General features: G+C 42.6%; 1 protein-coding gene across 4 annotated transcripts in view; it reads left to right on the forward strand.

Annotated features, from left to right (window-relative positions):
* Positions 1 to 8,766, forward strand: part of DAB2 (DAB adaptor protein 2) — a 157,840-nt gene extending 149,074 nt beyond the window's left edge. For all 4 annotated transcript variants that reach the window (XM_045787323.2, XM_045787321.2, XM_045787322.2 and 1 more), the window contains 4 exons: positions 3,428 to 4,060; positions 4,617 to 4,726; positions 5,330 to 5,397; positions 6,988 to 8,766. In XM_045787323.2, the coding sequence (XP_045643279.2) occupies positions 3,428 to 4,060; positions 4,617 to 4,726; positions 5,330 to 5,392 (806 nt within the window). In that variant the 3' untranslated portion in view covers positions 5,393 to 5,397; positions 6,988 to 8,766. The remainder of the gene's footprint in view (positions 1 to 3,427; positions 4,061 to 4,616; positions 4,727 to 5,329; positions 5,398 to 6,987) is intronic.
* Positions 8,767 to 15,614: the final 6,848 nt, after the last annotated feature.

Raw genomic sequence — 15,614 nt, forward strand, 5'->3', positions numbered from 1 at the left:
CTAGGCATATGATGGGTAGGAGACAGGCATGTATCCTGATTGGTCTCTGGATACTTAAGCCTTAGCTGCTCCTTGCCAATATTTTGGCTATCTGAGCATCTTAATAGAGTTAGAAGACAAATGCTAGAGACCTGAAGTCAAAAAGAACACAGAGATGAGGGAAGAGATGGGATTTACCAGATGCCCATGATGTGCCAGTGCTCATTCATAAATGTGCCGAGCTCACGTGAGCCACGGAGCCACTCCATAGCAGGACACTGGGGAAGGCCAGTTGGCTGAGGACTAGCCTTACTCTTGTTTGCCCGCAGCCTCCAGTTCCCCTCTGTCTCCATGGTACAGTCTTCAGAAATCCCGACAGCAGTCTTTGCTGTCCTGCTGGGGATTCTCTTTATTTTTCTGCTTCTTGGCACCTCTACAAACTCCCAACAGACTCTGTTTTGGGAGTGGGTTGGGGGAGCTATGGATGAAGAGGGACTCTCTTCCCCCATTTTGTAAAATTTGACCAGGGCTCTTGGTTTTCTCTGTCCCTTGTGGAGTAAATCATCAGGACCCTATTCTTTGTTTCCCCTGCTGCTTTCCTGCAAAGGAAAATATTTTCATTTTGTCATATTAAATCTGTTTAAACATATCTGGAGTATGGCGACAAGAGGGGGTTGTTACCCAACCGCTGAGTGGCTGAAATCAATGCGGGTGTGAGAAGCCAACTTGTTCCAGGTCTCTGCTTGCATTTACACCATCAAGACTCTCCCTAAACACTTCATGTCTCTTGCGGGCTTCCCCTTTTTTTGCATCGCTCCTTTTCCTGCCCCCCAAGTAGAGCTGGTGGGTGCTTTTCCTTGCAGAAGGGTTGAGAGCTTGCATGCATGCCTGCAACTAGATCGCATCCCAGAGCTTGACAGTCTAATATCAATGCCCCAAAGAATTTTTACAGCCAATATTTAACAAGTCAGCTCGAAAATACAGCTGGACCCTATAACTGTTAATTTATTCAGACGAAGTGAAGCTTTTTGGCTAGGTGCCCCTGTTGAGGCCTTGGGGTATACAACTGCAGAATACTGATGATCCTTCCAAGTTTGGACATGGGACTCAAACTGAGCTCTACAGTATAGCCGCTGTCCACTAGCCGGGATCCTCAGCCAAACCATGGAAGGTTGTAGGTCTGGCTTCCGCTAGACCCAGCTGGGGGACTCTCTCTTCTGGAGAACTGGGGGTGGGGAGAGGGTATTGTAGAAAGCTGAGACTTCCGCTTCGACTAGCTACCCTGTGTTTTAATCTAGCATCAGAAGGTAATCAAATTAACTTCTTACACCCACACTTTCTTTTGCCTTACCCCTTGCCTCTACTTTCTCCAGCAGAGCCTAAAATATCTTGGAAACACAACACATGAAATCCATCAGATGGGAATGAAGGCTGGCATAAGCATATACTGAGAAAGCCTTTAATTCCTGGCAGATATAATATTTTTCTCTTTAACTACCACCACTTCCTCTAATACCATCAATGACTAAAGCCTTACATTTTCCTAAGGGAAAGCAAGTCATCCAACATGAAAAAAGATAAAATTCTACCCAATTTGCACATCCAGTTGGCATAAATTATCAGTGAGTGACTCTGGCTTTGGTTAACAAAATTTAAATAAATTTGTTTTAAGGTGCTAGCAATCACTTTGCTCAAACCCAACCCACTTTTAGAACCCCATACGATAGAATGTGAGAGGACCTTTCCCCTGATTAGTTGTGAAAAGAGTATGTATGCTCAAGTCTGATTTCTGTAACTACAAAATAAGTATTCGAATTAATTTCCATTTAAAAAAAATAGTTTTATCCCTTGATACCAAGGAGGCAGAACAGGAGAATAAGGCACTGGATTTGGAGCTGGTAAGCCTGAGTTTTACTCTCTGTTGTCACAGACCGTGAGCTTCCCAATTTTAATAATCAGTATTCTTGTACCCAGTTCCCTAACCTCAAAAACAAGCATGTTCATTTAGTAAGATGACCTTTTCTGAAACCTACCACTGTCTCTGAGCCCACCGGACAGCTTCATGGCCAGATGAATAGGCTTCATGATGATACAGTTGAGTCAAGTAACATCAATCTTCAATACTAAGAAAATTTAAGATAGAATATCTTGCTACATGAGCCCCTGAACGTCACTTTCAAAATATTTCTCACTCTGGAAACAAAACATTCCTAACTCAGGTTAGAAGTTTGGAGGCCTTTTCTTAGTTCAGTTAGAAAGCTTTCATAACTTAAGAATGCTCTTACTCTAAAGCTCAAAGCAAGCAGATTTTGAGAGCAGAGCATCATTCATGAATAGCTACGAGGCTGAATTTAGGTATTTTTGTTTGTGGTGGCATATACTTGGGAAGAGGCAGGAGAGACAATGTCCTATGTATGAGACCAAGCTGTAGGGAATGAGCTTCTCAAGAAGAGGGGGAAAACTTTGGAGAGACCTGTATTTTAGTGATTTCATCAAGTCTTCATCAACATGGCGAAGACGCAGAGAGGGAGCCATTCCCCCACAAAGATTAGACGCCCGGACAAAGGCAATGAGCTACCTCAGAAGGTTTTGGTTTTTTGTGTTCTTAGGGTCTTGGGGGGGGGGGGTTGCTTCATGTTGTCTTCTCTCCCTCCCTGCCTCTTCTGAGTATTGTGCTCTGACTTCTGGCAAGGTTTAGTGAGTGACACATGGCAGGAAGCACTTTTATTTGAAACAGCACTCCCAGGATAACCAGCCTTTCCTCCATTTATATGTGTAAAAGTCTAAAACTATCTTGGCATCAACCACATTTTATCATCCTTTTATATAGCTGTGTCAACCTTGGCAGCATTTAAAAGCAAGGAAACTGAAATGGTTTCTTCAGGATGCAAGCATGTTGAGGCCGCGTATACACGCGTGATAGCTGCTTTCCATAAGACTCCAGACAGGAGCCGGCTGCCAAATGAAAAGATCAAATCAATGACTCAGAATACCCAATGGATTATCTTAATTAACTACTTCGTAATCAGTATGGTTTGCTTATGTAAATGTATTCACTCAACAAATGCATTCATGCTATCAACAGGCTCTGTCCTGGCTGTTTGAAATGGATCATTGTGATAAGTACTCATTTTTTCATGACTAGGTCCTTATGGAGTGCATTATCCTTCTAATGAGAATAGTTTAAAAATCTGTGGTAGAAAGAAAGGGCTTCAAAATGCAACCAACATTTGAATGCCAGCTATTCTGTGTTAGCTAGTTAATCTTTAGAGTGATTTAATCTCTCTGGACCTTTTTTCCATGTCAGCCTTAAGGCTTAAGGAAGGTGTTTGCCATGTAAATGCCTGGTAAATGCCCCTCCCACCCCCACCCAGAGTTGTGCTTTCTGAAACTCAAGAATCCTCTTCAAGCTTGTGTCCTGATGAGTCCTTTCTCCTGCTTTCTTTAGGTGGTATACCAGTTAGCCCCCCTCAGGCAGGCCCATGGAACCCAACATCTTTAGTCTTCAATCAGTCCACTTCAGTGGTCCCAGGAGCCATGATGAGTGGTCAGCCTTCAGGATTCAGTCAGCCAGTAGTTTTCACCACAAGCCCAGCTGTTCCAGGTTGGAGCCAGCCTTCATCCTTTGCAGCCTCAACTTCTCCTCCAGCCCCTGTTGTTTGGGGCCCATCAGCATCTGTGGCACCCAATACTTGGTCCTCAACAAGCCCTTTGGGGAACCCTTTCCAGAGCAATATTTTTCCAGCTTCTGCTGTGTCTACCCAGTCCCCTTCTATGCTCTCCTCTCTTCTGGTCGCTCCTCCTCAACCACCTCCCAGAACTGGCCCTCCGAAGGACATCTCCAGTGATGCCTTCACTGCCTTGGACCCACTTGGTGATAAAGAAGTCAAAGAAGTGAAAGAAATGTTTAAGGACTTCCAACTGCGGCAGCCACCTGCTGTGCCTGCAAGGAAAGGAGAGCAGACTTCCTCTGGGACTTCAAGTGCCTTCTCCAGTTATTTCAACAGCAAAGTTGGCATTCCTCAGGAGAATGCAGACCATGATGACTTTGATGCTAATCAGCTGTTGAAAAAGATCAATGGTAAGCTACCCACTTCTCTGTCTGCCTTACCAATGAGTATTTCCCCTGTCGTATGGGCCCACAGAGTCCTTGGAAGAACCCTCTCCCACCCACCAATAACCTAACTCTTGCTCTCTTTGGTAATCAGTGGTTATGGAGACAACTTGACTGGTTACATTATGGAGCCAACTATTCACCTTAGCTGTTTCTAAGGGCTGGCCCAATGCTGCCCTCTTGTGACAATTCCTAAAAGGGCTGCCAAGAGCTATTGAAAGTCAGTGGCTTGTGGCACGTGGAAGGCTGTATAACAGAGCCTCAACCATCACTCCACCGAGTTAGTGAGGGAATTCTGAATGTCTTCCACTGCAGGTACATATGCATATATATACCTGCCTCCTCTTCTGATGAATTTGCTGTAAGAATCACCGGGAGTCCTAGTATTTGGTGGTGATTTTTGTTCCATGATGTAAATTCCAAAAGAATGGAATTTAATTTCTGAGATAAGCTTGATGAGAGGACTTTTGCCTACGTTTGGGAAAAATTTGTCTACTAACTTCTTGGTGTTTTTGTCTTCTAGAACCACCAAAGCCAGCTCCCAGACAAGGTTCCCTGCCAGTTACCAAATCTGCTGACAACGCATTTGAGAACCCTTTCTCTAAAGATCCTTTCAGTTCCTCCCAAGCCTCTGTAAGTATCAACTACTAGAAGCTGTTGAGCCAAAGCACCGCCACGCAGAGCTACTGCGTCGTGAATTCATCTTGTTTGTGTAATAACTCTTTGGTGCTAACGGATGTTTAAATAAGATTTATCACTGAGAACCATCGCAGTGAAAACATCAACTCAGACTGAGGAGAGACTATTTTTGCAGGGGCTGCTATCCTGAGCTTGAGAAATGAGTATCACATAGAAAAAGTCTTTTGTATCTCCCTTTGCCTGGCTCGCAAAAGCACTCTGGGAGAAAACTGAGCCAAAATAATACTATCTTTAAAAATCTTTCAAGGACTTAGGTTCCTGATTTCCTGCCCTCGATCCTTTAGCTCATAGAAACAGTACCGTTCATTTTGGAGAGGCAAGCATGAGTCGTGTGAACCCTGATTTGGATGTAAATAGTAAATATGCATCACGAAGTGTAAGCAGGCAAACACAAATCACTGCAGACCCATATAATATCTGATTTGTCTGTGACCTGAGTGATTTTTAAAGGAATTTGAGAAGTCTTACTTATAGAGAGGTTTTTTTTTCTTCATAACTGTAATTAAACTTATTGACTGGATGATTTTATCTTCATAGATGGCTCCTCAACCCACATCTTCTGATGTATATAGGGATCCTTTCGGAAATCCTTTTGCCTAACTTCTGTAAGTAGAAGATCCTATTAAGCTTAACTTTGGTAAGAAAGCATGGCATGGGCCACCGGTGAGGGTGGAATTTTAATTTTAGAACTGGTACAAGGTTAAATCTCTGTACCTTAGAAGTAATAGACATGAAAACCTACGCTTAACTAATTCAGTAATGACTAAGCTGAGCTTTTAAGAATAGAATTCTTATACATGGTACAAAATAGTAACATATCCATGGGGATATGGATTTCTATCATAGCCTATGTTTTTGATATTTCAAAATAACATTTTTGCATAACAATAAAACGTAATAACACATAATAGCTTTCTAGTTGTTTTGTTTTTACTTTCATACGGAAGTGACTGCAAAGCCTCCTAGTAGTTACTTAGTTTCCTATAGAAGGTTGGAAATCTGAAGATCTTTTGAAACTATAGAACAGGTCAGCTGACCAGATGCCACCTCCCAAATCAATTTATTTCTCTGTAAGTGGTCTCAAAGTTAGTCTAAAATAGTCTGAAGGTACTAAATCCAAGAGTGATGACCGCTGCCCATATCTCCTTCATATGAGCGGCATATGACCAGATGAGTCAGCAGGTAGATTTTATCCTAGATTTTATCCTAGGTAAGTTGTTAGGTGTAACTACCTTAGACTGAGACCCTGGGATGGCTCAGCGTGACCCTTTCTTTATCAACAGTGAGTGGAAGCAACTCTGTCTGATTTCAGAAGATTGAAGTTAGTGGATGAAAGAAGCCTTGGCTGCATTGTAGAGGAGGAAGGGCCTAGCTGGTACGGGAGAGTAATAAAAAGAACGAGAGGGACCAAACTCATTTTCTTCAGTCTTGCCCCAGCCAGGTGGGACTCCTGCTAAAACCTGTCTTGACCCATCTAGAATTTAATTATTTTAAATAGACAAATATCTTAAATTTGACATGAATAGTCAGGTTGACTTTATTTGCAGTTTGGATTGTTGCCCCTCCCTTGACTTCTAGAATTACGGTGTTACTTAAAAGGCTTTTCTGTAAAGTCAGCTTCAGAGAATGGGCTGAGATTATTGAAAAAGCAAGTTCTGGGGCCCCACTCCAGCCCTAAAAAGTCCCCCTCTGGTGCTGAGGAAAAGCTCCAGGTTACAAGCAGCCTGATGGTTTCTAATGCTGATAGAGCAGTGTAATATGCTGAAGGGCTAGAAGTCTCAGCAGAGACTCATCCTCGCCCTCGTCTCCAAGGGAGGCAAACATGGACAAATAGGAATAAACTGCATCCAGAGTCTAGGAGGATTGTTTGCACTAAATTGCATTGACGAGAGGTCTCCTTGGAGGCCCTTTCTTTCTTAGGTCCTGAAGGAAGGATTATTTTGGTGAACTTGTTTAGCTTACAGGCTGGGGTCGGAGGTGGGGGAACACGATCATGGGAGAAAATAGCTAACATTATTGAACGTTTGTGTTAATCACTTCATTGCACGTTCTGCATTGATTATCTTATTTAAGCCTCTCGTATCAGCCCTAGGAAATACAATTATTGAGGTTTTAAATGATGATTTGATATTTAATATTGATATTTAACCCAAAAATTCTAACCGCGGGTTTTTTTCTTCTCTGTACTTCTCTAGGAACTTGATATGCTGACTGTCCAGAGGAACAAAAAGGTTGGCCTTAGTAGTCAAGGACAAAGCTAATAGCCAGACACGTCCTGACCTCTGCTCTCGTTCCAGCTTTGACGTATTATCTGTTGCCTTATTGCTTGCTGCCTCTTCCACTTGTAAAATGCCTTTCACTTTTCTGTTTAGATTAAAGCTAAACTGAATCTATGGCTTTAAATAAATTAAGAATCTAAATTCTCTAGCTTAAATGTAAATGAAGTAGTTTCCCTACTTGAACCATTGCCTAGTGTGTTTCTAGAACACTCTACCATGTACCCTCAGTTGGGAGATGCAGCCACCACAACTCCTCAGATGACCCGTTTTGAATAAATGTTAAAATCCTTACTGTTTGAAGTTGTTTGGGGTTCTGTTTTATAGCCTAAAACCTAAAGGTTATAGTATAACAAGGCACCTTCTTAAATCTTGCTTCATATCAACATTTATAGAGAATTTTTAAAGTAAAATTGGAGCAAGTCCAACTTTTCCTTAGATACTTGGGAATCTGACACACTTAAGAACCCTTTTAAAAATATAACTTCTCTCTCTGAAGATTATTTTCTCTTAAGGGCAAAATTGTTATTCTTTTTTTTCCAATTTCTTGCTAGACAGTGAAAATGAGGGAAAAGCATCATTTGTCTCTCCTCTCCTCTTCCCTCTGATTCTTTTTTCAGTCAGTTTTGCTCCCAGGTTTATATAGCATTACCTCCCTTCCACAAGCAACAGAGTTTTATGGGGCAAAAAAAAAAAAAAAAAATCTAAGGATTCATGGATCTGAAACATCTCTGCCTTCTCAGTAATCGCTAAATCCCATAACTAGAAGTGCAAATGGACACAACCTTTACCCTTTCTGTGGAATAGGAGGCCATCCTCTCGAGCTGAAGTTCCAGAAGAGCAGTTCACATTGAAACAAACGAAAGAAAAACTGAACTCAACTCAGCAATGAAGGACTGTATTCTGAAGAGCCAACACATCAGAAAGTTCAATGTGATTGTGCCAAATATATTAGGTGCTTATATGGGGTCACGCTAGACCTTTATCAGATAACTGGAAAACTTGCTTGGAGCCACAATCTCATAGTTAGGAGGAAGATAGATGGTGATTGGGTGGAGGGGAGAGAAGCTGTAGAACAAGTATTTGGTGTTCTCATTGAAAATCTAACGTCTGCAGTATTTTTCCTCCTCATAACCTTGGAAACTCTCCCAGTTCATTTCCAGTCATATCGTTAGCACAGTTCTGAAGGATTTGTTCTTGCCAAAATGAGTTTCATTTTGTTATGTTTATGTTGGGTTGTTAAATGTTGTCTCTTGACCCTTAAACGCTCAGGTTCTTGTGGGTATTAATCAACCATACAACGTTACCTTTAGGTAGAAGAGGAGGATGACTGCTCAGGATCTAAACAAGATGGTGGCCTCACGAACCTTTATTGATTAGCCCCAACTAGCTCAAGCTGAAGTCCTGTGGTTTTATGTTTAATGGCAATAGCTGATCATGTATGGCATAATTTTCCATCTGGCTTCCTACTCAGTCATTATAAACACGAACTGAAAATAGTTTTTTATATGTCCAAATACCTGAATGTGCTCAACTGGAGGCAATTATTTCTAGGTAGTAGAATTTTTGAAAGTGGACAAATTTTGAAATGGGTGATCAGCCACACAGCTGTTTTGTACATCCTTGTTTTCTTGTGCACTTTTCTGTATGCAAATAGAGCTATAAATTTACTCATTTCAATAAACTGGAATGGCCAAATCTCATGTGTTAGCATCAGTTTATTCTTACGCTTGACCCCCGCTTTGAGTTGATGTGTCACAGTCAAGGTATAAAATATATCAGTCCAAGGTGAGCAAATATTAGTACTTTCTGGACTGTCCCAAAGATGAAGAGAACGTGGAAATCTGTGAAATAAGACCATGAGTAAACAATTGTCGGATATCTTTTAGTGCCTCATTCTCCTCTTCCCCACCTACACATATTCCCTTCCTGGGAGTTTAATGGGAGTCCAGTGGATAAGACCTGTATCAGAACCACCTCTACTGACATCTAGTATAAAAATCATTTATTAATGAGCTCTTGGTTCACACCTTCTACCCTTTGCCTCTCCTTGTTCTTGATTCAGCTATGTTTGACCTCACCAAGACACAACTGTGTGGACTGATCTAGGCTGGTGTAGGCCACTCGGGAGAACTTCTGTGTGAGGTGGGCAGGCCCAGGGTCAGACATCTTTAGCACGAGGACACTCTTAAATACCCTCCCTTAGTGTAAAAGTTCAAGGCTCTCATTTTTTTTTTTAAAAGACCTAGATCTCCTGGGAAGATGACCCTGAGGCAGGACTTGCTTCAGTACAAAGGCTTGATCTTATGCTTTTCTAAGGAGGAGGACAAACTTGGGAGCAGGTGGGTATCATTGACAGGCATTTATGATTATAGGCTGGTTGTTCATTATTACTGCCTTCCCTTTCCCCTTAATTGAAACATTTGGTCCCCTTCTGCCAACAATGAGTAGAATATAGAAAAACAGACTCGACACAAAAGCAGCTTCCAGTAAGCCACAGATGTGCTGGAGAAGGCTGCTGATAAGAACATGTTGCACAAATTATCTGGCTTATCCAGATGCTCTGCAGTGTGTCTGACCCACTGAGCCTGTGTGCTGTTTCCATGTGGCTTAATCGGTAAGATCTTGCTAGAGGTTAACCCTTGCGCATACGTACAAGGGGAGGACACTCATTTCAGTGCAGTAGGAACTACTGTTGGCCAAGCAGGGAGAGGTGCTTACTGAAGTGTCTCTGCACAGTAGAAGCGGACTTCTTTTTTGTAAGTCTATTTAGTAATAGTAATAGTCACACCCATATGTCCGAAGTTCAGGTTTTAAGGTAACCCTATTATACCTGGAGGAGGGTTTCTTTGAGGCAGCAGATAGATCTAAGCTAAAAGCTGAACTTGAACAGCCAGCATGCCCCCCAAATTCCTCACATAAAGGCAATACAAAGGGAGAAGGTATTGATTTTCTCGAGATAATCCTGCATCTATGAAGTGCTTTACCATTTACACAACGTAATTTCTTTCTGTTGATATCATAATTCTGTGGGGTGGGATCTCTCACTGTTTCATCTCATCTGAGAATGGCATCCATGCTTTAAAATCCCTCCAACTCTTGAGTGACTTCTGTGGTATTTTATTGTAAAACTGTGCATCGTGGTGGGGATATCTTTTTAGTCCGTGATTTTGAACTCTTCCATCAAAATGTTAACCATGGTGTCTAGAGAGAGCCAAACACAGCAAATTCTGTGTCTGTCCTGCGCTGAAAGCAGGGAGGGGAAAGAACAGAGGATGCAGCTAACTCAGAAGTTCGGTTGACCCTGCAATAAACTGATGAGTGAGGACTCTGACCCTTGTTCCCGGAATAGGTTCAATACAAAGTCTTCTAGTAAAAGACAGGAGCTCCCTAAAAGTCCCTGGTAAATATTTAAGCTATTACCATTGGAGGAAATTGCTAAATAGTAAAACATCTAATTCTTGCTGGGAAATGTTGTTTTAACTAACTTTCTTCTATTAAAAATAACTAAGACTCAGTCCTAAATCGATATGCCAAACTCAGACACACACAAGGCTGTGTGATAGCAGCGGCCTTGTTAACATGTCCTAATTACAGCCAGGCTGATGGCCAAGGGCCAGCCATGTGTCATCTCACCTAATGAGGGCCTGAGCCCCTTGTTTGCCCTTGCTTTTCTGGAATTGTGTGCTTCATTACTAAACCTCTATTGTGCCCTGAAATATATGAGTTCCAGTCTCCAAGGAGATGACAGTGTGGGTTGCTCCGTGGCAAAGAAACTGGGTTTCTGCCTTGACCACAGTTGAGGTGGTTATAAAAGCAGAAAAAATACCTGACTCGAAAAGTCTTCATGACTAAGTTTTCTTCTGATGCTACTTATGGAGTTTTCTGTCCATTCTCTTTTCATTTGGTTAACTTCAATTACTATTATTTTACCTTAATTGTAAGAAAGTGAAATTATTGCTGTTGTAAAAGTTACATGATGACCCGACTGGGCTGAAGCTGAGCTGTGGATGGTTCTGGGGTGTGTCTGAGGCTACCTCTACCAGGTACCTACCAACGCTAATTGATTATCACAGAGACTTTGGTTTGGGGGTTGCTAAGACAAGTGTTGGAACACAGGAGCTAATGGAGAGGGAGGAGGAGGGGAATGGAAAGCTGATATGATATTTGTCTCCCCACCTCCCTCACTAGCCTGAGAGACTGGCCTAGTGGCTTGATGATGGAAATGATAGAGCTGGAAGCAGGAAGAGTTGTCTTTTTTTGATGAAAACTCTCGGAACAGACTGTCACGTGATAGCCCATGTGTCCATCGGTAATGAATGGTCTACACCAATGGAAAGGTTCGCAGTGGTTAAAATTAGTAGCATGTTATTTTTATCACATAAAAAGTCTAGATTGATGGCTGCTGGTATTGGCTGAGCAGCTCAACAAGGCTCTCAAGGACATGGACTCTATGTTAGCTTTTCACCCCAACTTTAGTAGCCTTTTGGCTTTCTATTCTCATGGTTTTGGCTAATGGTCACAAGATGGCTGCACAGCTTCAAATATGACGTTAGTATTCAAGGAGGGCAGAATGGGAAAGAGCAGCACAATCAAAGTCTGCTCCTTGTATCAGGCATTTCAGGTTTTTTCGAGGTTTCCCAATTACTTTGCTATGTCTCTTTGGTCAGAATTCAGTCACATGGACACCGTTTGGTGCAAAGGAGAATGGGAAATCAAGCTTTTAGCTTTGCCAACCTCTATAGTGAAAGTAGTTAAGGATGAGACATGGCTGGCTAAGTAATTTATGGGGCCTAGGGCAAAATTAAAATAGAGGATCCATTGTTCATAAACCAGGGGAAAAAGTGCCATTAAAGACGTTGATGCATAAACACATCCTTTCTTCTGCAACCTTTTTTTTATTATGACATATTTTATTTGCTATTTAATGTTGTTCTAAGTAAAAAAGAAATGAAATTTTGAAGTTTTAGTGTGAATTTTATTGCTAATCTTCAGCTGGTAAGTGGAATCGCTGAAATTATATAACTTGTATTTCGTAACTCATACACGCATATATACTTAATGTATGTATTTCATTCCTACCAGAATAGTAGAAACACTGCACACAACTAACTCAACTGTTTTTAATTCACTTCTTGGTATATGAACATTCTACCAGTACATGCTACCCTTCAGTTCACTAATGAGTAAAGAAAAATGGTGGAAAGAAGAACTATGGGTGACTCTATCCTTTTCTTTCCTTTTATATTATTTTTAGTATAAGTAGATGGCTAATGCAGAAAAGTAACACTGCTAGTAAGAAAGATCTGATTGGGTTTCTTGGTCATTCGTGTTTCTTTTTGTGTTGGAAGCAAGTTCTGGTTCAAAAGGAGAATGTGACATCTCGGGGCTATCACTTACACAATGCTAGGTATAATACACCAACCTGATTCTCACTTTTGCTTTGACTCATTGAACTCCCACACATCATGGGTCCACCTGAATTCCACGTTCATGGGGCAACATCAACATTCTGTGCAAATGCGGTCGCATGGAGAAGGGACACAGTGTACATTTCCTCTGCTCGTGTGCGTGCTCCATTTTCCAATCATACTTGGTTTCAAAACAAAAGTCCAAACACAAAATTAAGAATTCCAAGGTGGCACTAATAGAGCATGAAACCAACCACGGGGCCTTCTCGAGTGCTTGAGCCTGGTCTGACTGCATAGGTCGCATGCCGTTGAAGCCTGCCTTGGCAAGAGGGCCTTGGAAATAGGTGATGGATTAGCCAGCCAATGTGTCTCCCACATGCCTGGGTGATAGTTTAACCCTAACTTGGCCTGCCTCCAAGTGCAGATCACAGCAGTCTTTGACGACATAGCACCCTCAGGGCAGAAGAGAAGCCCACACATGGAAAGCACAGTCAGCAAGACCAATGTCAAGGTACTTCGACTAGAAGGTGTAAGCTCAAGAATGCAGAGGACTAGTTTCTGTGTGTTAGTATCATGAGGGTTACCAGAGACTATAAAAGTTAGAAGGGGGCGGGTTAACTAAAAGCCCCCGACCAGGAGGCTTTAATGTTGGCATGATGTAATTGGATGCCAAAGTGATACACCATCTCACTTGGAAGGCTGGAGGAGGGAGGACGGGAGAACTCCTGAGCTCTTCCTTGAGGACGTGCTTCGCAATTCTTCATTTCACTTCCCTGAAAACACAACTGCCAAATCTGGAAAGCCGGCCCGGATTCAGGGATGGTCCACGAAGTCACTGAATAATAACAGCAAACACCCACCTGACATTTACCACCCACAGGCAGTATTCTGAGTGCCTTACAATAAGCAATTTAATTTCCAAGTCAGTTCCATGAGGTGGGCTGCTACTACCACCACCATTTTATACACAAGGACACTGAGGAACTTCCCAAAGTCACAGAGCTAGTAAGTGGCTGAAGTGCCCGGTGTCCTTGCAGTTAACCTCAGATTCACCAGTCCAGCACTCCACTGCCCCTAAAACTCGCCCCAGTGCCTTTATGCTGGCTTATCTTCCATTCACCAAGATTTTCTTCTCTTCATAGTCCTGTTCTCCTCTTCTACTTCCTATAACCATTATGCCCCTCATGACATGCTTACGCTTATGTTTTATTAGGCAACTTGATTCCCCCTTTGGGATTTTCAGGGCACATTTTCAGAATGAATTAAGTACCACATAAAAGTTTGAATTATCTAGTTGTTATAAATGCAACACATCGATCTAACCTCACACAAAGCATTCTAATTCAGGTATTTCCCATCCGCATATTTAACGTAAGCTGCAGACTGCTCACAGGAAAGAGGTGTTGTGAGTAATGTTCTCCAGTATCTTCCACATCATAAATAACAAATCATCCTGCATCCGCTCACCAGCAGGCTAGTTGGGTGTTCCACGGTCAATGAGGGGCCCAATTTTATAACAGTCATACTGTTGTGTACATGTTTCATAAAATTGGACCCCCAATGGTATCATGCTCTTAATGAACTGAATCAAAATTATGTATTCATGACACAGTTTATTTTACACAGTGCTTTTTCATTCTCTCCTTATCAGTTCTTCAGGGTTTAAAAAACCTATTAGTGGTGATGACTTCCTTCATTCTTCTGATTTGACAAACACAAACCCTTGCACTGCGGAGAATAGAAACTGAACCAGCGCACACGGAGCAGAGATGCCTTGCAGCCCATCAGCAGTGCACACACGGCCCCGTGGCAGGGAAGAGTGCAGATCAGTAAAGAGGAAAAAATGGAGGAGATGATGCCAGACCAGAAATAGGATTAAGTTCCTGAGTTAAATCATCTGTAATTACCGACTGGCCCTTCCCCTAGAGAAGAAGGATTAGCAAAACATGTCTGGAGAAGAAAAAAAACTTTTTCTTAAACTGGGCCAAAAATTTGCTTACACTGCACTGGGGTAGAGAGCAAAAATGTACCCATGTTATGGTTTCTCCCTTTCTTCCTTCCTTCCTCCCTTTCTCTCTCTCTCTTTTTCTCTCCCTCCCTCCCTCCGTCCATCTGTCCCTCCTCTTCTCCCTTCCTTTCTCCCTTTCTTTCTTTCTTTCTTTCTTTCTTTCTTTCTTTCTTTCTTTCTTTCTTTCTTTCTTTCTTTCTTTCTTTCTTTCTTTCTTTCTTTCTTTCTTTCTTTCTTTCTTTCTTCTTTTTCTTTCCCCAATGTGCTCTTCCTCACAGGTTTCCCGTCTGCTGGGTGTGAATGCCAACATTTAGTCGGGTCCTGCAACCCCAATCCAGCCATGATCACTCCCTCTGAGGGTACTCTCTTTCTCGGCTATGTGTCCAGGGGTTCACATTTCTTCCCCTTTTCCTGCTCTTCTCCATGATGATGCTTCGTTTGATGGGGGAAGAGGAACGTTGAGAAGGGGCTTAGACCCTCAGACAGGTCCTCGTACTGTCCTCGGATTCCTCCGGTCTGTACAGCATACACCTCACCTACGTGGCTACTACCGTGTGGGGTCTGTAGCTAATACTCTTGGCTAAAGAATGGAGTCTGCTCTCCACCCTTCAGCTGAGGGCCTACAAGGCCTAGTGGTTCTGCCCGAAGCCTGGGCCCCCACCTTGGTCTTCACTAACTGGACTCCAAGATCTGCATGTGAGTGCCTTTGCCCCTCTGCCCTCAACTCTAGGCCCACATTGTCCTTGAGAGACAGCAAGTTTGCCAGCTACCCTCTCTATCCCTCCTGAGAGCCTGGGAACTTCTTGGTATCCTCTGTGGCCCACAACAGCCGAAGAAACCTATGAAGCCAAATTCAGTCCCTCCTCTGCCCAACCACACACCACAACCACTTTTGTTCTGGTTTGGCTTCCCCCATACTGGGAAAGTCTAGAAGTTGCTCTCCCAGAGTTCCAGATGGCAAGGAAAGAAACATCTGTCTCTGACCTCAACCTACTTACCATGCTGGCCCCACTCCAGAGTGTGGCCTGAAAACCTACCACGAACACTCATCTCCAGGCCTGCCTCCCTCCCCCGTCCCTCTCTCCCTCTCACAACTGCTCTGCTCCAGTAGGAGAGGCCATCTTCTC

Source organism: Ursus americanus, chromosome 15 (genome assembly GCF_024610735.1).
Source record: "Ursus americanus isolate L20-20 chromosome 15, mUrsAme1.1.p, whole genome shotgun sequence".
Lineage (NCBI taxonomy): Eukaryota > Metazoa > Chordata > Mammalia > Carnivora > Ursidae > Ursus > Ursus americanus.